Genomic DNA, 23,351 nt, shown 5'->3' with positions numbered 1-23,351 from the left:
CAATCGAATGCACAAAAATTTATACAAATTATATGCAATTTATTTGGTGGTCTTTGTGGTCGTTTTATATGAAAATTTCCAATAATTTGATGTATTTGCATTTGTTTTGTGTGTACTGTGTGCTGTGTGCGCACATTAAACTAATTGATTGAAGTGCTTAAAGACCTAATTGCCAGAAATTAGAACACTGAACAAACATTTCTATCGCTCTGCGACTCGTTTTTTTGGCCCACTTTCAACGTCACCCCATCAACGATGCATTTTCCCTTTTACAGCCTTGCCAAAATATCAAGTTTGGCCAAGTGCCCCTTTTTTCTGTGCAACTGCAACTGCAACTGCAACTGACACTTGAGCACGCCAACAAAATTTTTTTGTTGATTTGGCAGCTCATTTGGCAGACGCCAAAATGCAAAACGATAAGTGGCAGAGTTGCAGTTGTGCAACAACAATAACCACATTAAGAATTTCTATGCAATGCATACATAATCTTCAACTCCTGCTGCTGCTACTTTGACAGCGATTTAATGTATATTTAATGCGTACAGTTGGTATCTCTTGTAAATTGAAAGCAATTCATTTATTATGATGGACATTTTTGAGTTTTTGGAATAGCTTTAAAGACGCAAATAGCGCGACACAGAGCCATCAACGCAACTTTGAAGTATTTCCAACTCGATTATCATAACCCAACTAAGGATCATAATCAAATTTACCCATTTGACACTAAACTTTAGCGTAGTTTGGGTGGCGAAGTTTATGTTTTGTTTGCCTACAGTCGCAGAGAAGAAGAGCATCGTCATCATGAACTGCCTGCCATCAAATTGAGTTAGTCAATTAGAAATTTTGCGTCAAGTTTTCCAACATTCAATATGCCAGCCCAGGCAAAAGCATTTAGTTCCCAGCTGAAGCCGAAACTCAACTCAACTCTGTATTGGGCAATGCAAATGTTGAGGTTTCACCTTGTCAGCAATTTCATTTGCCCCCTTTTCCTCCACAACAACAACAACAAAAAAAGGGCTGATACAATGCCATCCCAATTTCGATCCATCCCCTATTTCATAACGCAGTTAAGGTCCCAAGCCGCTTTATGAACTCATGCTTACGCAAGGCTTTCAGTGATACAGCAAAATCGGAGCAGCAATTTCTGCAAGGTTTTTAGGACACACACAAAAGTCCCACAAAAACACACACACAAACAAACACAGATACAGACACAGACATTGTCTGTGTATAAGCTCATTAAGCTAGCCAAGTTTTTAGCCTTAATTTGGCTTTGCATATGACTTAGCTGCTGCTGCTGTGTTTATGTGCAATTCTTTTGCGCTCGAATATTGTTGCATTGTTTTTGGGACTTGACTGCTGCGCAAAAGCCATGCAAATAGGCCATAAATTCATATTTTATTGGCTTCGGCCACAAAGCTACGTCTGACAATTCCAGTTCTTGGCCGAAATGTTCCAGAGAGCATCGCATCGCATCGCATCGCACAAACAATTATTTCAACTATAAACTGACTGCATAAATGCATGTGTGTATGTGTTTGTGTGTCTATGTTGACAGTGGACTTTTGGCATTATGTGTGCATTATGATATTGCATACTTTCGTATGTCTTGCCAAAACGTCACACAATGCAAGGCAATGCAGCTCTGAGTCTAAGTTTGCTTGTCTGTGTTTGTTTATCTATATTTGTTTGTGTTTGTTTGACTCTCTCTCTCTCTATCTCTTGATAATGCTGGAAGCTGGAAGCCAGTGACGTCTTTGCCTCTGCACTCTGGCAATAAATTAAATAATAATCATTTTAAATTGATTAATATCGGTAGAGAAAATGCACTTAATTGCAATGTGACAGGCACAAACACGCACAGCGCCCACATATGTATTATGCATATCAGCTGGGGTAATTCACATATTTATATCTTTCTCTCCATTTAGCCTACATCCCCAAGGGAATTGCGAATGCAATTTAAACTGATTAAAATTCTAATTCGAATGTAATAATTTTGCACTCTCTCTTCCCCTCCCCTGGGGCATGCCCCAAGTCCAGTCCATTTAATTGGTGCCGTAAATTAGCGCTGGGCGTCTGAATAAAAAACTGTAAATGTATGACAAATGTTTGGCAAATTCATGATAACAGGTACAATAAACAAATGCCAACGAATGCTGCAAGATAGCAATTTACAGTTTGAGAGTTATTGCTATCAGATAACCCACAACAGTGACTCTTAAACGGTGTACTAATTGAACAACTTTAAATGGCAGCGAGCGTTGCTAATAGTTGTTTACAGTTTTAGAGTCACTACTATCACACACCCAATAATAGTCCCTCTCAAACTGTACACTGATTGAAAAAACTCGATTTTTGTGTAGTCGTGTTGTTGTTATTGCTTAGAGTGCAACGAGCACTTAATACAATTTGCATTTGGACTCCTGTTTGCTCTCCACATATGTACGTCTCTGTCACAAGCCAATATAACGCATACGCCCCATTGACCCACCGTCCCTCTCTCTTTATAACATATATGTACGTACAAACATATATGGTATAGGAGCTCTGTGTCGTTCTTTCTGTATAAATTTCAATTTAGCTGGTGCAGAAATTTGCATTTGCAGCTGTCAAGCAAATTATTGCAGGCAGCTTAGCCTTGTATGTCCTTTCGTTCGGCTTGTTGTTGTTTTAATTAAAAAATATATTATTGCTGTGTTGCCATGTTGTTCTGTTTGTTTCTCTGTCTGTTTGTTTGCCTGTTTGCCTGTTTGAACAAACGAACTCTCTCTCACTGTGTACATTTGCTTTTTGCCATTCAAGTGTTAATTTTATTGACATGTGACAGCCAACAAACAATTTGCCTGTTGGCGGCAAATATTGTATTTAAATGTACTTTGCTCTGGCTTCTTCTCTTGCTTTAGTAGTGTGGTTATTTGCTGCTGCGGTCGAAATGGATATTTTTAATGAATTTAATAAACGCAGCGCCCCCCAGAAACAATGCTCGTAATTCTCTTGACATGCAAGCCATGGAAGAGCACTAAAAACGAATGCCAAATGGGAAACCAAAAACGAAAACTCCGTCTCAAACTCAAACCGAAAAAGGCAAAAGGTAAAAAGGAAGAAAAAACATTAATCAGCGTTAAAAGTCGCATTAGCAGTAAACAAAATGGGAGCGGCAATTGGTGAAGACGGACGAACGGAGGAGACAAAAGGGCGGCGCAAATTGCACGCAAAGCCAAAGCAAAGACGACCCGACCGAAAAACTAAGCTGAACTCAACCAGGACCCAAAACTGTCGAAACGTGAACGCAAAAGTCGAAGAAAATTGGAAAAATTGTTACCAGCGCGCGAAATCGAAAGCTAGAAAGAGACGGCAAAAGCGAGAGAGAGGGAGCTAGGGAAAGGGGGAAGGGGGAAGGAGAGAAAGGGGGCTTGCTACTCGTAGCAACGTGGCGAAATGAGTGACTGGCAGTCAAAATCATTAAAAAGTCGTAAAAATCAAGGAAAATGGTAAACAAAAAGCGAAAACGGCCAAAAAGCAAAAAGTGGAAAGTGGAAGTAGCAAAAGCGAAAGGGGAAAACACACCGGTGGGGTCAAAGGGGTGGGAAGGGAAAGGTAGCTGCTGAAAATACGCACGATTTATAATTAGAATTTAATCAAGCGCAAATCGCAAACGCTCGCAATTCGCAGAGGATGGCGACGGAGACGGAAAGACCAAAGCGCAAAAAATGGGTTGGCCCCAAGGAGGTGAGTGTGTGTGTGTTTGACTGTGGTGTGTGTGTGTGTGTGCACTGTGTGTTGTTTAAAGTCTAATTAAAAAGGCCGTGAAAAACCTTTTAGTGCAACGCCAAACCAGATATTAAATTTCCCTAAAAAATCAAACAAATAAAAGGCAGCCGGATGCGACACGCCCCACCACAGAGGAGAAGAAGCATAGATTAAAAATAAAAAGCCATTAGGTCGGGTCACCTGACCTTGTGCCGACCTTCGGTAATTGATGGTGATGGGTACAAAAAAAACAGAATAGCAAAACATTTTCCATGTGTCATCTAACAAATGATGCGCTACATTTCGAGAATCGGTTTTTGCGCTTCAGCTTCAGCTTTCAATCATTGTCAATCGAGGTAAACGTGCGAATGTGGGTGTGTGGTTTTGTTATAGTATGTGTGTGTGCATAAAGTACATTTCACTTGAATCGGAACGAATCCTTGTTAATGACAGCACAAAATAAACTATGACGAAAGACGAAAGTTTCGCTCATTTCCGCGTAACTTGCTGCATGCAAGCACTCGCGAATAATCCACTCGACGGATGGCAGTCCAAAAATAGCAAAAAAGGCAAACTTTTGACATTCTAATTACTGGCAACAACAGCGGCAGCAACACGACCTACTTGTCACATATAAACTTTGGCCATAAACAAATTTTAATGGAGCAATTATAAGCGTCTAAAAATGCGGCACAAGAAGAAAGCAACTCGCAACTTTTCATAACGAAAAGGGCAAAACTATTTTCCTATTTTTGCGCAAAACAAAATGCAAATGTACAACACTTGGAGACACGCAAAACGAGTCAGAAGAGCTCAGAACACGAACGAACGAAAAGTCGCAGACGATGACGCACGACACAGGCTTTGGAAATGCCTTTAAACGTGGCAATGGCAGCGCCTAAAAGCATGCACTGGCATTTTTCCCTGACTTAACCCCTTGCAGACCTCATTGATATGCAGCCTTCGAAGGGGGGTTGCAAAGGGGGGGACGGGGGGTTAGGCAGATTTACTCGCTTGTCGCCTTTCATGCTTATCGGCATAATCAGCAACTGCAGTGAAATATCTTCATAAATACCGCCCCTGACGAGTCATTCAACGCCGTCAATAGCCAAGCAGGCGGCTGACTCACACACTCTCACACACTCACACACACACTGCGAGTTAACCCCTTATTGCCCCCTTGTCTGCACACCTAGTCTTTTGTCTACGTTTACGAGTTCTTTCATTTTATGTTTTTTTGCCTTACGTTCTTTGTTTACACTTTGCGAGTAGTTTTTTTTTCTCACTCTCTTCTCTCTCGTTTTTTTGTTTGTTTTGCTAGCCTATTTCTGTGGCAGACGTCGGGCGGGTGGCAATCTATTAAATGTTGTCAGTGCGTTTACTCTTAGCCGGCAGACAATAAAACTGTTGAAGTGATTAAAAATAGTCGTAGACAGCGCCCATTCTCCTCCCATCTCGAACTCTCTTTTCATTCACTGCACTTTTTTTTATAGCACACTTTTGTGCATTTTTTGTGATTGCCAAACGGGCCGGAATTCGTTTTGTTAGTCTCAGGTTTTTTTTTAAATAAAACCATTGAAAATCGATCAAGTCGTTGGCGCGTTAATGGATTTCTGGACTAGACAAAAAGGTTATTGAACCGCATGACAACAATAGCTGTTAGATGTTAGTGTGTGCAGCGGATAGATAGTGTGATTAAATTTGTCCAGCTGCAAAATAAAGAAATGAATGTAATAGAAAAATAACTTGAAAGTTGAAGTGGTTCTTCAAGGCGTGCAGAGGAAACGCCTCTGACCCAAAACCAAGCCCAAATCCAAACCCCAACCCAAACCCTAAACTCACGCCTACGACATGCCTGGCATGCCAGGGTAAAAATCTTAGACTAATCGTTTTTTGATTTCTTACCTAACCACAAAAGGCTTTTGCACCCACCTTGTGTCTTGGCATTGTGTCAGCCCAAGGGCCAAAAGGCGGGAAACGTGCGCTGGCAAAAAGGGTTTTCACAGTCTCAGTCTCCGTCCCAGTGTCGTGTCTCAGACCTTTTTTGCTATCCATTGCAATTTCTTTCTTCTGTTGCCATCTCGATAGTCCGCTTTAGCTCAGAGCGAGAGTAATAAACGCCTATCTGAAGGCACGCGTTGGCCAAGAAAATGGGCGAAAACAACAACGATAACGGCCTTTGACCCAACCATTTTGCCTTGGAAAGTCTGTTTTTTTTTTTGTTGCGGCTGTTTTTCGAATTTGTAACTTTGAATAATGTCGTTTTAATTACCGCAACACTTTGAAGGACGCCTTCGTCGTCGTCGTCGCGGCCTGCCACGAAGGAATCACAATCAGCGGCAATCGCTGACACAGAAAAAAAAGTAGAAAAAAGTGAATAATAAATATAAGAAAAAAGGCGCAAAAAATAAAATTCATTTTAATTAAACTCGACACAAAAAAACGAAGTCTGCACATGAAACGTCAAGGCCTCTAATTACTTTTGTATGAGAAAATGAAATTGAAATTACTTAAAGCCAAAGCTGCGGAGGAGCTAAGCAAATGCTTGGAGATTTATTACCACAATTGAAGAGGTTTTTAGTGCGCGTTGCTAATTTTGAAGGCACGTTTTTTTCGCTGTATTTTTGTGTTCACCTTCACTTATCCTTCGTGCTCCATTTAGAAACTGCTGGCGCCTTGTCGACGATTTGATTTGTTGTTGCCTTGACTGCGTTTAATTATAAAAACGCAGTTCTCCCCTACCTGCTTTTTCTTGCTTTTTTATAAAGCTGGATGGCAGCCGCAATCCAATCATCCAATCAGCCGCTAAGCTCTGCGTTGATTAAAGGCCAATATATACATACATATATATTTTTTAGCTTTCCCAAAAGTATGCTACATAAAATGCGTATCCGCTTAGGCAGCCCGCTAATTGACAGAGGGCGAAAGAGGGAGAGAGAAGAGATGGTGGGGAAGCTACGTTTTGTAATTGAATTGAATTGATTTAGTGGATTTTCGTGAGTGCTGTCTTCTCAGCAGCTAAAGTGCTTCAGCCTGCCGCTACTCTATGCCTGGATACAGGTGTTAACGGCGCAGACGTGACGCTAATGAATTTGAAGTTGAAGCAACAGCGAGGGTGGCAAACACCAAACACCGAAATACACCGCACCACAATTGCCACAACCAGCAGCGTTTTTGGCATCGCAAATCAGCCACACACTGAGAGCAGCACACACAATGGCCAAAAGCAATTACATTTGCATGCATTTATTGCCATCATTTTCATGATTTTCAATCAGTTTTCGCCCACGCTCGCTGTTGGCAGCCGATTATCACAATTAATTAATCGAACATCAGCAGAACGAAAGATAGAGAGAGAGAGATCGTAAAATGCATTAGAGGCAAACATTAGAAAATGCATGGAAATGCATTCGTCAATTGGCAATTAGCAAAGCCGCAGTATAACAGTTTGTATAACACTCACACGCACACACACACCTGACACATCGTTGCAGCCTTCGCATATCGTCATTTTTATTGCATAACAAAAATTGTCAAAATTGTCAGTCAGGGAGAATTGCATTTCTCTGCCTCTCAACTTGTCCCATTTGATATCATTGCAAAATTTCATTTCCGCACAGGCCTGACAGGTAATGTGTGTGTGTCCCCCGCACCGCACTGCACAGCCCCGCTTCACCGCGTTGTTGATGTCGCTGTTTTTGACAATTTTCATGTTTCAATATTTCATTATATGTGCAGCAAGCGAATCCTTTGTTGTGTTCCTGTTCCTGATGCTGCTACAAAATTATTTATGCATAATGCTGGCAAAATGCGGGGCGCGTCGAGGCACTTTAATGCTCTCTCTCTCCCAAATCCACGCGATGCCATCCAAAAGCGAAAAGCAAACTACCTTTGGTTAGCTGGAAATGCCATTTGCGAATGCTTTTTTGATCGATTATGTCGCAGAGTTGGGTCAAAAGGGTCTGAGGTCTGGGGGTTCTGCACTTTGAGTGGCAGAAACTATAACATCCTGGCACACACCCGCATCATTAACTCAACGCATACCCAACTCAATGACAGTCAACAGCTAGAGTCAATAGCTATTGATGGAATACGTCAACCCGATACCAATCTCTCTCTCTAGCTGTCTCTCTTTATCAGTCTTTAATTTAAATCCAATCCGAACGAAAGAACAACAAAAACAAAATACGACTCGACTCGACGAAGAAAAAGAAACAGAAACAGAATTGAAATGGAATGGCGAATAAAGAATGGCCAGAAAGTCGTGGCAACTGTGCGTTAATGACAGTATAAAACGAAATCCCAAACATAAATTACGCGCTTATCAATTTCATTTATCTTTCGTTTCTAGCGTTTCGCTTTTATTTTGATGGTTTTGTAATTGAGTAATAAACTTTGGTATCGTGGCTTGCTTCGTTTTTGCTTCGACCAATATCGAAATGGAGGACATAATAAATTTTGAAAGTTTCTCCTTATTTCTTTCCTTTTTCGCGACCATAATGAGGCTGGCCAATTGCGCCTCCCCCATCGAAAAGACATTTATTGTTTCGAACGCCTTCGATAAGTGTCCATGAAATGGCCCATTATCAAAAAAAAATAAGAAGAAGAAAACTGTAATACTCCTTTTTGGCTTTTTAATGAGTCTCAATCGGAAAAGTTCTGAAATGTGAATGGGAGACTAAGTGAGGAAGCGTGTCGTGGCCAGATAGTTCATTCATCACTTCACAACAGAAACTAACACTCCCCCCATGGGTTATTTTAAAGTTTATAGCCAATCAGTCAAATGAGACGACATGCGAGTGAAATCATCCCTTAGTAAAGTAAGAGTGCATATCCCCGTAAGCAAAGCAATTTATTTCAATTAAATTTAAACAGGCAAATAAATCTTGAAAAACATATGACAAAAGCTCTCTTAAAGCCTTAGAACAGCCAGGATTCCCCGGAAATTGACGTCTATCTGTGTGCGCAAATCAAAATTATCGGTCATTGTCGCAGTGCGCACAGAGTGCGCCTAAAATGACACACAATAAATTTTTATTTGCCGCTTTATTAAGTTTTATTTCACCCGTACGGCCAAGCCCAAAACTGCGATAGTCACTCCAGTTCAGTCCAGGACTATCAAATACTCAGTCAGTCTGCCATTTGTCTGGCATTGGCCATATACGAGTACACATAGCAGTCAATCCCTCCTCTGGTGTTTGTGTGTCTGCCTGCGTGATAACTATAAATGCGTCTGTCGACTGCGTCGAGACAGGGAGTTGCTTGGGGGATTGGTTTGGCCTTTGGCAAAAAGCGTTGCGACTGCCTCCGCCGCCGTCACCGCCACCGCCATCGCCGCGTAAAAAGGCAAATTCATCAATTACTTAATATAATTACTTTTGGCTTTCGGATTATGCATATACACCCAACAACATCCTCGTCTACGCACAAGAAGCATTCGCACAGTGTGTGCGACGGCATCATAGCCAACATTAATACTTAATATAATAAATTGTAGCCAGTCGCAGCAATGGTATCCACAGTCTCTCCCCTCCCTTTTATCCACTTCGCTTCCCTTGACTGTGCATATTTTCCAACGCAGCCACCAAAAAAAATAAAGCGAATGCCGCGTTTCGTTGGACTTTCGCTGTCTGACTTCGTTTGTCCTGCACGGTTTTGACTTGCGCTCTGGAGCACTGCAATGGCATACACGCAATTACCAGTAGCTCTGATGAAATTAACAGACTCTGTCCCCCTTTTTTGGGCACACACACACACACACAGCCAAGACTGAGCGAGCGGGCGCAGCCTATTTGCCATTTTAATGGCTTTTAAAGTGCAACTCCAAAATGGAATTGAGAGGGCAGTTAGTTGACTTCCGAACAAGCTCGACTGTGAGATGCCCGCTATGCATTGTGAATAATTAAAATTTGATTTATTTTAAAATATATCAAATAAATATACCACAAAAATACTAAAAATTTATTGAATGTTATGTTTGGTATATTAATATAGTATTGCTGTCAAAATATACCGTAGAATGCATAATATACCCAATAAATATAACCGAAAATACTAAAAAATATACCAAATGCTATATTTGGTATATTAAAAACATATCATAAAGTGCAAAATATGCCCAACTAACATACCCGAAAAAATACTGAAATTATATAAAATGCTATATTTGGTATATTGATATAGATATACCATAGAATGCAAAATATACCTATGGGTATAAAACTACCCTCACATAAAATTCTCTTAAAGTTATCAGCTTAAATGTTAATTTTTTTGGGTGACATTTGCAAATACTAATCAGCATTTATTAATATTTATTTATGCCGACACTTGTGCTCCCTTTTACCCCATCTGCATCGGCTATTAGCCCTTTTTATTGGCCACAATTGTCGTAAACTTCGACCTGTTTGGCGGCGTCAGTTTATGCGCAAATAAATTGTCATAATTTTAACATTTTGTCAGTTAATAATTTCACATTAATTTATTTATTGGCAGCTAGGCGCACAAAAAACCACAAATTAAAAGTAATTATGCAATCTTTTTTTCGCAATCATAATTTCATGAAATATATGGAGCGGAATGAAAACAACAACAACAACGTGAACTAAATCTATCGAATGTGAATTTAATTCAATTTGCAATTTGAAATTTACAATTTGCCAATTGCCATTTGCATTGTTTGGCTTGTTTTTGTGCTGTTCTCTATCTCTCTCTCTCCCTTACTATCTCTATCTAAAACTATGTTGTAATTGCGTCAAAAATATTAATTTCATAAATTTCATAATGTCCAGCGATATGTTTAATGGTGCTGTTGCATATAATTAAAACAATTAAATGTCACAAAAATGTGCAAACGTACATCGAACAAACTAAAAAAAAACAAATCTGGCATAATTATACATAAATAATGTGGCACATTTTAGGGCAAACGCATTACGCATTAAGCATAACAAAATATATATGGCAAATATTATTAAAAAGCACATTAATTGACAGCGCAAAGTCAAAAAAGCGCTTTTCCGGATTTTCGCAATTGTTTAACAGAAGCTTAAGTCACACTGAGCTGCCCGTCATTTAGTGTGTAAATTGAATTTGAAAAGTGCCATCAAAATGAATATTTTTGATTGGTTTTTTTTTTGCGTTGTTGTTGTTGTTGTTGGGTATTTAAGCTTGGGGTATTTACATTATTTATTTATACAAAATAAGTAAAATATGCAAAACAATTTATTGTTTATTGTTTTCGCTTAGTTTGTTTATATATATACATATATATATGAATGTATTTTTAAACGTAATGGCAATTCAATTGTTGGTCGCGCTTAACTGGCCATTTCTATTAGCTTCAGCGTTGTACTTATGCATACATGAGAGACTGGAAAAGCGTTGCGCACTTTTCCAGAGCAGCAGTATACAGCATGGAGTGGGGGGAGGTGTAGAGAGCAAATAAAATATGCAACGGAACGAGTACATGGTTCATTAAGTATGCGCCGTGTGGCCGGGCAAACAGACGAGCGCTCGAAAGTATGCAATTGAATTTAAATATTGCAAGTGCCTCCACAAATGTATGCATGCAAGTGCATATGTGTGTGTGCGCGAGTGTGCGAGTGTGTGTATGTGTGAGTGCTGTGTAGTGGCACTTTAGTGGGCGCCATGTTTTCGCGGTTGTGTGTGCGTTAATTAACACAAACTTTATGACAAAATGGCTGCCCAACTTTAATGGCTGCGTTGCGCGTTGACCAACCAACTACACACACACACACACACACACAACTACCACCAACACACACTTAAGTAATGTGTATAAACATAATAAAATTACAAGTGGTTTGATTTTAATATAAATCACTTTTTACGCGACAATAATTAACGCCATGACGACACATCGTGACGCCGCTTAATGATTAAATGTCAAGCTCCCAATCCGACTTGGAACGAACTTCCTCCCCGTTCCTCCCAACAACAATTGACAGCTATCATCTCTACTGCTGTTGCTGCATTTCACCTCAACTTTTATTCGGCATTATTCGAGCTGTTTTTTTTTTTGTGTTAATAATTATGGTAATGAGCGCAGTTTGCAGTTGGAGTTGACTTTTGCTGTTGTCTGTTTGGTTTCTCGCTGTTGTTTGTTTAATTCGTGTTGCGACGTCTGCTGCGTTGACGTTTCGACAGCATCAATTGCCCACCACGTAATTTGTTGGCTGGTCAGAGGCAATTAATTCAATTTTCCAAAAAAAAAAAATAAAAAGTGTAGAACATGTTGCACTTAGCAGTATTTTAATTAAACTTTCAATTAATAGTTTATATTTGAGTTTGCTCAGACACTCAGCCTCAGATATAAAGCACATCTACAACTGGGGTGTGAGGAACTGAGTTTGGGAAATGTTAAAGCCGCAAATGGCCTATTACAATGAGTGTACATTAATTTCAATTAATTGCGATAACGCTGACAATGTTTATTGACTATAAAATAGGCAGGCGAGTGGCTGCCAATGCTGGCACCAACCGCAATGTAAATCGCCAGCGAAATGGCAGCAGCAACAATAACGGCGCAAAAAAATTATGAAATTGATGATCAAAATCGACGCTTGCAGTAATTTAAATTAAATGCATTAAAATTACAATAAAAAGGCAACAACGCAGTAACCGAAACAGAAAACAGCGCAAATAAACAATAATAAAAAAATATATGTATGTACGTATATATAATAATAAAAACAACAAAATTGTTGCATAAAAAGTGCAGAGAGTAAGGCAAAAAACATGGAAGAATAAAAAAAAAGAGAAAAACAGCAAACAACAAATGCAATAAATATGGCAGCGCTTTACAGTTCATTAAATCGAGATCGAAAACAAAAGGCAGCCGCCTGCATTTATTTTACCTGGTCAATACACCACACTAACAACAACAAACAGCAGTGAAGAAAACACTTTATTTAAATTCGTTATTAAAATACCCTGCTCCACACTCTTCTGTCTTCTGTCCTGTGTTCGCAATAATAATAATAATAAAAAAATACGCCGTGTGTACTTATCGAAGTGTGTGTTATTTAATGCTGGCTTTATCGCAATTATTGCCATTAGTTTGACAAACGATACCCCGACAGCAGCAACAGAATTATGATGCTGCAATGCGAGCTAATTAAATTTAAAAAAGACACTACACAACACTGCACAACAACAACAACAGAAAGAAACGTGTGCAATTAAAGGCGCTGAAAAGTATGCTACAAAAAGCACGCAGCAAAAGATCATCTCTATTGTCGTCTCCCTCACTCTCGTTGTGTGTATCCGATTTCAATGAATGTGCCACGGTTTAATTAGTCTAAAAATTGCACGTCAACGTAGATAAATTTTTATTTGAAAAAGTTTATTAAACATTTGCGTTTCGCAGGCAGCGCACGTACCTGCCACGCCCCCGCCTCCAACTCCAGCTCCGCCTTGGCCATGTGAGTGTCCTCTGGTCGCTTTTAGCCATTGGCGTTTTTTATTGCAAACTTTTTTACAGTTGCTTTTTGGCATTGCTTTCTGTGCCGTTACACTCGTTTATTTTTATTTTTATTTCTATTTTATTCTTTTCATTTCATGTCTGTTTTTTTTTTTAAATTTTGTTATTGAAAAAGTTTTGAGTTTTGTAAAAATTATATGGCAAAGTTTTGCTTTGTAATTACATGCAGCAGCCACACACAAACTAAAAATAAAATACAAATAGAAATAGAAATTTTTTGTTGCTGGCAGCGTCCACAATTGGCCCATGGGGTAATGGAAATGTCGAAAATGTTTTGGAAAATTTCAAGCACGTGCCCAGCACAAGCAATTTCCACGTGTCCACGATGTTAATAACGAAGATTTTAATTAAACGTTAGCAAAAATAATATTTAGCCATGACAAACAATCAAAATACATAAACTAAGCTTAAGCCCTACACTGATAAGCTGCAGCATTAAGCGGCTAACGGTAAACAGAGCTATATAGTATCTACGCTCCAAAGCTGAGCACTAACTTGGCAAACAAAGGCGAAGGCAACGACGGACGCTGCTGAAAACTTAGCGAGCTGAAACTGTTATCAAATAATTTATGCGTCTCACCTGCAACAACAAATTAAGTTTTGTTTTTGCCCCAAACAACACCTGAATGAGGCAGCAGCAACGGCAGCAGAGGCAACGAGTAATCCACGTGCCGCGTCTTCCACTTTTAACTCATTAACTGTGAAGGAAAGTGCTGCCAGCCAGCCAGCGAGGCAAAGCTATCCCCATGCCAGTTCAGTTTAGCCCCTGTTGGCCATTAAAAGACTTATTTTCACACTTGCATAAACTCATTTAGTGCGAGAACAAACTGAAAATTGTCTGCACAAAAGGTAAGCACGCACCCCCCTCAACAAAGATGAAGAAGAAGAAGAAGAAGAACTCGCCACCTTATCACACGGCACGTTGGCCACGTCGAAAGAGAGCGAGCGCATCGTGACATAAAATTAATGCCCAACCGACAATTTTAATCGGCAACAATTTTTGTCTTGAGTTATAGCTGCAAAGCGAAAGCGAACACCCGAAAAACAAAACACCCGAGTCGCAACCCCCGAGACGAGGTCGCGCAAACTTTGCTGCAAAGATTTCCAAGTTTTTCCGGGCATCTCTTCGAATGCGGAGAGGGTGAAGGCATGTAAACATACAGACACAGGCACAGACACAGACACAGAGAGCAGAGGCAGGCAGTCAGCGAACCGGATGCGTATATTTAAAACTTATTAAATTGCTATAATTTATACGACTTATCTTGTGGGCGGTGGCAAAAACTCTCCCTTCACCATCTCCAACTCCAACTCCATCGCTGTCTTAGTCTCAGTCTCAGTCTTCGTCTCAGTCTCAGTCTCAGCCTTTGTCTTTGTGTGTGCCTTGAGGGTTGCTTAGGACTCGTAAAAAACACGGCAGAGCAAAAAAAAAAAATCACGTTGCATAGCTACAGGCGCGCGCCATGAACCTTGCGACAGTTCCAAGGCAATGGCAATTAATTTACATGCAAATCGTGCCAAAAGTTTTTTCGCCAGGTTGCCGCATCGTTAGAAGACCCAAGTTCTTTATACTCCTCTTTTTTTTCTCCATTCTTGTTTTTGTTGTTGTCTGTGCCCGGCCTAACAAATTGCAACATTTTGTTCTTTTTGCCGCTGCTCGTTGTTGATTTATTGTACAACAACGCGAAATGAGCGCACATTAAACATTTAGTAATGAGTTTAAAGTTTTAAATGGAATTTTTGATTACGCGTGCAGAAGAGAGAACGAGAGAGAGCTAGATACAGAGAGAGAGAGAGAGAGGGACAAAGAGAAAAGCAAGCGAAGCATTGCCTATCGCAATTTGCTTGGCCACTTAAGTCGACGTAATTACAAGACAGTGATTATTGGGCTTAGTGCGAAGCCTACACCGAGTATATACTATAACCTTTTTTAAGGGTCTTCTCTAAGCTGTCTTTCACTTTGATTGCCTCGACTATTTTGTAGTGCTGCAGCTGCGCAGCCCTTTTTTGTCAATCCATCATAAGCCCTGCTGGCAAACCCCTTTTATGACAGCTCCTTCTGCTTGAGCAAATCTCTGGAAATCCAAACACTTTGTACATACATGTGTGTCTACAGCGCTCTGTGCTGCGCTGCGTTTGGCTTTCATTATTTTCATTTTCAATTTCCAGCACACAAAACGCGACCATTAAACGCTTTAAAATCAACATCAACTGCTTCAGAGCGTCGCGTCGACAGGGGCAATAAAGTCGACCCCAAAAATTGCTTCCTTCGCACATAAAATCCAACAACATGGCGAACCCAAAATCGTTCTACATGCCTAAATTCCTTTACACTTACACACACACTCGCGCACACAATTGCTGAGCTTTGCACACAAACGCAGCAAAAGTAAACGAAACACTTTGCCAACCACCCCCGCATCGCTCTCCTCTCTCGCTCACTTCTTTGCCCACTTAATACTTAAATGCAAACGTGTAAATTATGTGATTTTTCCCCGGCGGCCATGTTTGTTTGCAAACTCCATTACCAACATGGCGGGAGCTTCCTTCAGCGTGAGCCTGCCTCCTGCCCTCATCTCTCTCTCGCGCAATCACCTGTTTGTTTCGAGAAATCGTCGCGCTTTACCATTAAAAAAAACAGAACCAGCAACAAAAAAGTACGCAAAAAACGAAACCGAGAACGCCGAATACCCCTTTATGTGTTTTTCATGTACTTTTATTTGATTGTCGCACGCTTCGGCGCCTAGGGAAAGGTACGAAGGGAGCAAGGGGAGCAAGAGGAGGAGGAGCAGCGGCAGCTTGAATTTATTGCTCTGTTTTAGTGCTTATAATATTAGCAAATGTTCATTAACGACTATGCAAATTGGCCTTAGTCAGGCTCACTTAGTGAGCTCTCTCTCTCTCGTTCTCTGCACGAGTCCAGCAATTACTCAAAAGTACTTAACACACAATTGACGAAACGGAAAACGTAACGAGAGCGCTCTTAACTGCCCAGCAAGAGCTCAGTTTAATCTAAACAGGATTCAGGTTCTCGTTCTCGTTCCCTTGAGAAATTCCTTACGAATTCCCCAACAGCAGACTAGCTGGGAATAGCTAAAACGGAGCCCCAAAAGTGTTTATTGGACTACAACAACACCTTGGCACACACACACACACATGCACATGCACATAAAATATAAATTTGTAATTTTAATATTATTAAAAATGTTAAATTACACGCAGCATAAATCTCATTTGGCTTAGGGGAGACCTAAGCCTCGCACTCTTATTGTGTGTGTCAGCTTGTTGGCCACATAATAATGCAGGGGTTGAGTCTACACACACACACACACACAAAGTGGTGTGCACATTATACAATAACCATTACGGACAGCTGCGTACACCACACTATTTTTATTGCTTTTGTTGCCACGCCCCTTTTTCGACTGCTGCTGTTGTTGTGTTGTTTTAATTTAAGCGATTTGCTTTTGGGTTCATAAAACAGCCGCAGGCTTAACGAGCACACAACAGCCTGTCCATTCATGTCCATTCCTGTCAATTTTTGCATAAAATGTCATTGCAATAAAATTAATAGATAAATGTGAAGATTACACACATTCAACCGACCAATCCGGAAAAAACGCCCAAAAAAAAACAGCAATATTATCTCTAACCTGCAGCACATCAAATGTGTTTTTCGAATGGATTAAATGCAATTAAGCAGTCAATTTATCAAACTAATTTAAATGCATAAATACGCAAACAATAATCCGTTAAGCATTCTCTCATTCTCTTTTTCTCTTTCTCTCGGTATATTGATGATTTAGTTGGATCAGGATCAATAAATCGGTTGAATTGCTCATTTTTTCCTTTATGGCATTTACGTTAGCATACTTTAGGGCGCTTGCCATTTCCCTTTAATGAGGCTACCGACCGTAAGGGAAAAAGGAAGGACTTTTATTCCCCCATCAGTATCTGGCTGGGGCGATGCTTTCACACCATCCCAATGGCAATGTCCTGTTTTTTAAAAGCACCCAAAGCCCATTAACTTGTGTGAATTTATATCAACGATTGCCAGCACCAAGTCGACTACCGACAACCGACAACCAACTGCTATTATGCGTTCGTTAATTATTCAAACACACCCGCACACACAAACACACACACACACACTCGGCCACGCATATAGACGCGCATCCTCCTCACTCAGAGTCGTTGCCACCTCCCACCTACCCATCCCCCTGAATCGTAACACGTTTTAGTCATAAAAATCGCCCCTAGAATGGCACGCCCCCTAAACGAGGCAACTAGCCAAGAAATGAGACGAAACGCTTAACCTTTGGACCCTAATACAAATGTCTCTGCGGATCTATGGACATTTATGCATTCCTTCAGAGCAAGCAAGCATCTCCCTCCCAGACAGGGGATCTTGACATTAAATAAATCTAACATCTCGTATAAGCTTAATGGGTATCTTTAATACACACACACACACACTCATTCGTATGTACATATGTGTGCATGTAGTATATGTATATAAAAAATGACAGACATTATTCACGCTATCATTGCGATAGCGAGTGGTAAAGGAAAGGGAGCTAAAAGACACACACACACATACTGTACATACTTAGTGAAAACGCTTTGACCAAATCCATTTTGGGTTACCCAACGGCAAATCGTGGTGGCGAGCTACGAGCTCCACGCTCGATGCTCCCATGGAATGCGTCGCCCAGCTCGTTGACTCATTGGTGTAAAGATTCATCTGGGCAAGCGGTTAGCCGGGGCAGCAGCAGAGAGAGAAAGCAGAGGGAGCAGATGGGGATGCGAGGTTATTTCTGCGGCCAGAGGTCCTTTTGCCAGAAATTACAACAGTTTTTCGTAAGAGCGAGCGTTTGTCACACAGCTAACGAACGCACACACATATTTACATACACATATGTGTATGTGTGTGTGCATGCATGCATATGTAATGTATGCGTATATGTGCGACACATGTTTGTGTTTCTCTCGTCTGTGTCTCCATCTGCTGTCTGTCTCGTTGTCTGTCTCGCTGTCTGTGTCTGCCACGCCATGTGTAACCGAGTCTGGCATGCGTCGCCAGATAATTTCTTTTTGGCAAACAAACAGTAACACACTAACACAAATGCAAACGCGTTAGATCAAAAAATTACCCATTCAGTTGACTAATCAAAGCTGACTGCTACATCATTACATGCGATGCAATCAACTTGAAAGCTGCCTGCTTTGCACACGCTGCACATCAAGCACAAGCTGTCTGCTATAGAAAATGGCTTTAAACCGCATTTGAATGGGGGAAAACCTTTAAAAATACAATATTATTTTTAAACTGTTTTCACATCTCACTTTCAATGCTACACATCTCACATGGTATTCATGTCATTTCCTCTCCTGCCCCAAGTGACTGGGCCCTAGGCTCTATTTAAACACTCCCCACACTCTTGGCCGCTGCACATCAGCGTCGCATAATCGAATTATCATCATGGCGTCAACAAATGATTTCAACTTATGCTGTTACTACTCCCCAGTTGTGTCCAACCTCTCCCCAAACTGTCAACAGAGAATCCCTTTTTTTCACATCACTTCACTACCCTCGCTGTTGGCCATCTTTTTTTCCCTTTTTTTCTGTCTTCGGTTCTTTTTTTTTTTGCTTTTTTGTTGTATTTTGTATTGCCAGCGTCATTGTCGCTGGTCATTTTCCCTGCTTACAACATTCGTTCGCCCGTTGATTCGTTCATCCGCTGGCGCATTCATTCATTCATTCATTTTTTTTCTCGTTTCATTCTCTTGATTTTGCTGTGTTTTGCCATCGTTTGTTTGAGGTTATGTTGAATGTCAGTTTGTTATCCCTGTGCAAATCCTTTTACACAAATGAAAATTTCGCCAAATGGCGATAAGCAAAACACAATAGTGTCGTCACTCCACTGCACAACCACAGCTCAGCTCGAGGGTTGACAACGTGGTCAGCATGAGGTGTGATTTTAATGATATTCAATGTTGTCCATTCGACTGAGATTTTGTACGTAATTAATAGATGTGTCTTTCTCCTCTTCTCTTCCTTTAGATATCAACAAGGGCTCACCCATTGACTATAAGAGCGGATCGGCCTGTTCCACACCCACAAAAGACACACTCAAAGGGGGCTACGAGCGCAGCACGCAAGGCTGCCCGGTGCTGCCGCCCAGGAGCATGAACGGAATGCCCACACATCATTACTCGGCGCCGATGAACTTTCGCAAGGATCTGCCCGCCTGGTGCTCAGCCAACTGGCTGAGCATTGTCGCCTTCTCAGCCGTTGCACTGTTCTGCATTGTTCTTATTCTGTTGACCAGCACCGGCAAACTGTCATGGTCACCCACGGCTCCCTGCACCGTGCTCGTCGGCAACGAGGCGGCCGAGGTTACGGCCGCGAAGAGCACAAACACTGATCTATCCAAGCTGCATAATGCATCGGTTCGCGCGAAAAATGGTCAAGGAATTGGAATTATACAAGGCCAGGGTGGTGGATCTGGCGGCGGCGGAGGGACATCGACGGCAACCGTGACGACGGCCACATCGAACAGTGGGACAGCGCAGGGATTACAGTCGACATCCGCTTCGGCTGAGGCAACCTCATCTGCAGCGGCTGCCACTGCAACATCCTCGTCGCAGTCGTCGCTGGCGCCATCGACTTCATTGTCCTCATCCTTGGCGAATGCCAATAATGGAGGTAATTATGCACAAGTTTTAATTATTTTTAAATGAGTTTTCGCAAGTTTCTTAAGACACAAAAGCCAGAGAAAGAGAGACGAGTGAGAGAGAAAGAGGAAGAGAATAAAGGCGACTGGCAGAAAATAGAGAGGCATTTAGTGCCCTCGGGCGGCGGACAGAAAGTTTTTATTATTTTTTTTTTCTTTTTTTAGTATTCTGAATTCGCTTTTTTTAGATTGTTAGCTAAAAGTTTTGCTACGCTTTGCATTTGACAGACGCTGCTGCTGCTGCTGCTGCTGCGAGGATTTAGCCAGAAAGTTCGATTATTTAAATTCCATTTGCATTGTATTGCATTCATTAAATGTCTAAATGGCAGCCAAATATTATATTGGCTGTGCTTATTATTCTTCTTCTTTCGACTTGCGGAGAAATGCAAATGCAAAAAAAAAGAGTCAAGTGAAGTAAAAAAGTGAATCTAGGTTTGCACTTAAAAGGAACGTAAAAAAAAGGAAAGACTTTACATTTGGATCAGTATATTTTTAGCCGCAGGACACACGCATGACACTTAACATTTGGCAATCAGGCTGTCAAATGTTGACACACCCTCACTCTCTTTGTCTTTGTCTCTCTCTCTCCCTTTTTGTTTTGCTGTCCTTTTTCCTTGTTTCCCTGGTGCTGGGCTGAGCAACCTGTCAGCTTAATCCACATGCTTCTATCAAAATGCAATGAACATTTCTGACAACTTGAGACTGCTTGAATTGAATTACTCGTTAAACAACAACAAAAAAAACATTTTATACTTAATTTGAGCACGCATGGGTTTTAAACTGGGGGATGGTAACAACTTGGTGTTTGTGTGTGATGGGGTAGTAAATACATACATAGTACTTAGCTAACCACAAAAACGGTACAAAGTAATTTCGCTCATCCAAGCTCGCATACCTGTAGCAAGCCGGCAAGCAATGTCAACGCTGCTGGCTGTCAACAAGAAGGTTGCTGTTGCGAAGAAGAAGCAGCGTCGCCAACGTCGCGATGCCGCAACTTTAATGCACTGGCATGGCAATGAAGACGAGGATGAAGATGAGGATGAAGCTGAGGATGAACACAAAGATGAAGCCGCTGAAAGTTTCAGCGACTTAATTACAAGCCCAAGTGGAGTTCATATACAAAAGTATTTGGCTTCCACGGCTCCAAGAATGGAAAGTATTGAGAAATTTACTGAGCAGCAACAACATCACAAGCACATTGAGTCAACTGTCAGCACAGCGGGTGCCAAGGAAAGCAATTACGCTGAAGCTGCGCGCAAAATCGATGGAATATTGAATACAAGGCATGATGATACCTTTGTGGACGACATCAGTGACTATGACTATGGAGATGATGACGATGTCGTGGTGCTGAAGGCAGCGACGACAGTGCGGCCAGCGCCTAAAACTAGGCAACAATTTGGCAAATCATTAAACGGCAATTTAGCCAAAGCAGGTAAAATGCTTGCTAAGCCCAAACGGAAGCTGGAGCAAGAGCTGATGGAGCTGGAGTTTGAACTGAAAGCAGAGACCAACAGCGGCGATAACATTCAAGTTGAATCAGATACTGAGGCAAGCAGCATTACTCCTGTTATTGATGAGTATAATCAAAGTGACAGTGGCAGCGCAAGCAAGAGCACAAGCGGCAGGGTGGCTGAGGCTGAGGCTGAGGATGAAGATGAAGATGAGAATGAGGAGGGTTCAGCACTGACAACGACAATGTCGCTGGGAAGTGACAACGATGACATTGTTGAAATCAACACCAGCAGCAGCAGCGTGAAGGAGATTGAGGCGACATCTACAACCATCTATGTTATTGAAAATGATTTTCAAATCAAACAGAAGCTGGAGTCGGAGTCGGAGTTTGAGTTGGAGAACAAACCTGTCGCTGATGATAACAATAATGAGCGTGATTTGGCCGACAACTATGAGCAGCACAAAGGAAAGGAGCTGGGGCAGCAGAGCATAAATCACACTATGTCCGATTTGATGTTGAGCGATGCGGCTCATTTCGATAATGAGGACATCGATATAGTCAAATTGGACGAGGCTCCCCACTCCAATGAAGTGGACGTCTATAAGATGGCAGTGGAACAGCCCGCGAAGGCGAAGCCATTGCAAGCACCTGCACCACCGCCACCACCGCCTACCAGCGAAAATGAGGTGCTTAAAGAACAAGAACAGGATGTGGTCCAGGCAGCTCATTTGACGCCATTGAAACCATATGTCAGCGAACGCATTGATCAGCCTGGCAAGCGAATACTGGTCAACTTGACAATTGCCACCGATGATGGCAGCGATTCCATCTACACACTTCACGTTGCCGTGCCCACAGGCGGTGGCTCCCACAATGTGGAGCAGCTGCTGACACATGAACATAGACAGCTCGAAGAGCAACCCAGCAACAACATTGATAACGTCGGCAGCTGCTTATCGGAGCCACCTCCCCGCATGCCCGATTGTCCCTGCAGTTGCCTGCCTCCGTTGCCTGTCGAGAGCGAAGACAACGAACTAGACATAGACTCGATGCGCGTAGAAAATGCTAACGATAATGTTGAGGAAGATCATGTGAATGACATTGAGATGGGTCCACTTGCATCCACCACTGCTGCACCACCTGCCACAACTACTAACTCCTTCAACGAGACTGCTACTGACAATGCTACTGACGTTGTTACTGATCGCACTGCTGAACAGTTTGCATGCCCCGATGTAATGCCTATACTCATACTGGAAGGTGATTGTACTGTCTGCTCACACAGCTAACACCACTTACAACAACCGCTTACAACTGACCCCAGCTAAATGACTAATTGACTAATCGACTAACTCAAGTGCTGCACAGTTTATTAACTCCAATCTTAATTTATATTTTAAGCCATATTTATTTAAACTCATACATAACATTTCATAACAAACCTCTTCATTTTTACCTTGACAATCCTCGTCATTATTTCATACTTTGGCATCTGTATAAATTGTCTTTAAGCATGAATATATGGCATCAACATCTGGCTTTGTAAATCTACAGCATTGTCATCGACACTCACTGGGTATTAAGGGAATGAACTTACAAAATTAGCTCATTTCTCCTTTGAAGATCCAATTTTTAGAGTCTTCTTTCTCATTCTGAAAAATATCTTCTCGAATCTGTTGTTATTCTGAAGGATCATTAAATAGGTTATAAATTATATATGTAAATAGAAAGTTATGTCAACCATCATCCACTTTTCATCATAATTTATGTACATGTACTATATAAAAATCACATTATAGTTGTAAGTTAATACTGCAATAACTAACCCAACATTTGTTCTGTTTTTGTCTATCCATCCACACATTGCTGCCGCGTATTGCGCTTGCTCCAAATCCCAAAA

At 41.3% G+C, this 23,351-nt stretch overlaps 1 protein-coding gene across 5 annotated transcripts in view; it reads left to right on the top strand.

Annotated features, from left to right (window-relative positions):
- Positions 1-23,351, top strand: part of LOC132789343 (teneurin-m) — a 145,276-nt gene that overhangs the window by 108,159 nt on the left and 13,766 nt on the right. For 3 of the 5 annotated variants that reach the window (XM_060797304.1, XM_060797303.1, XM_060797302.1), the window contains exon 3: positions 19,323-19,967. In XM_060797304.1, the coding sequence (XP_060653287.1) occupies positions 19,323-19,967 (645 nt within the window). Of the gene's footprint in view, positions 1-19,322; positions 19,968-20,896; positions 22,712-23,351 lie in introns of all 5 variants that reach the window. The other 2 variants (XM_060797301.1, XM_060797300.1) reach the window with 1 other exon arrangement.

The sequence above is a fragment of the Drosophila nasuta genome, chromosome 3 (genome assembly GCF_023558535.2).
Source record: "Drosophila nasuta strain 15112-1781.00 chromosome 3, ASM2355853v1, whole genome shotgun sequence".
Classification (NCBI taxonomy): Eukaryota; Metazoa; Arthropoda; class Insecta; order Diptera; family Drosophilidae; genus Drosophila; species Drosophila nasuta.
This window is presented reverse-complemented; position numbering and strand designations above follow the sequence as displayed.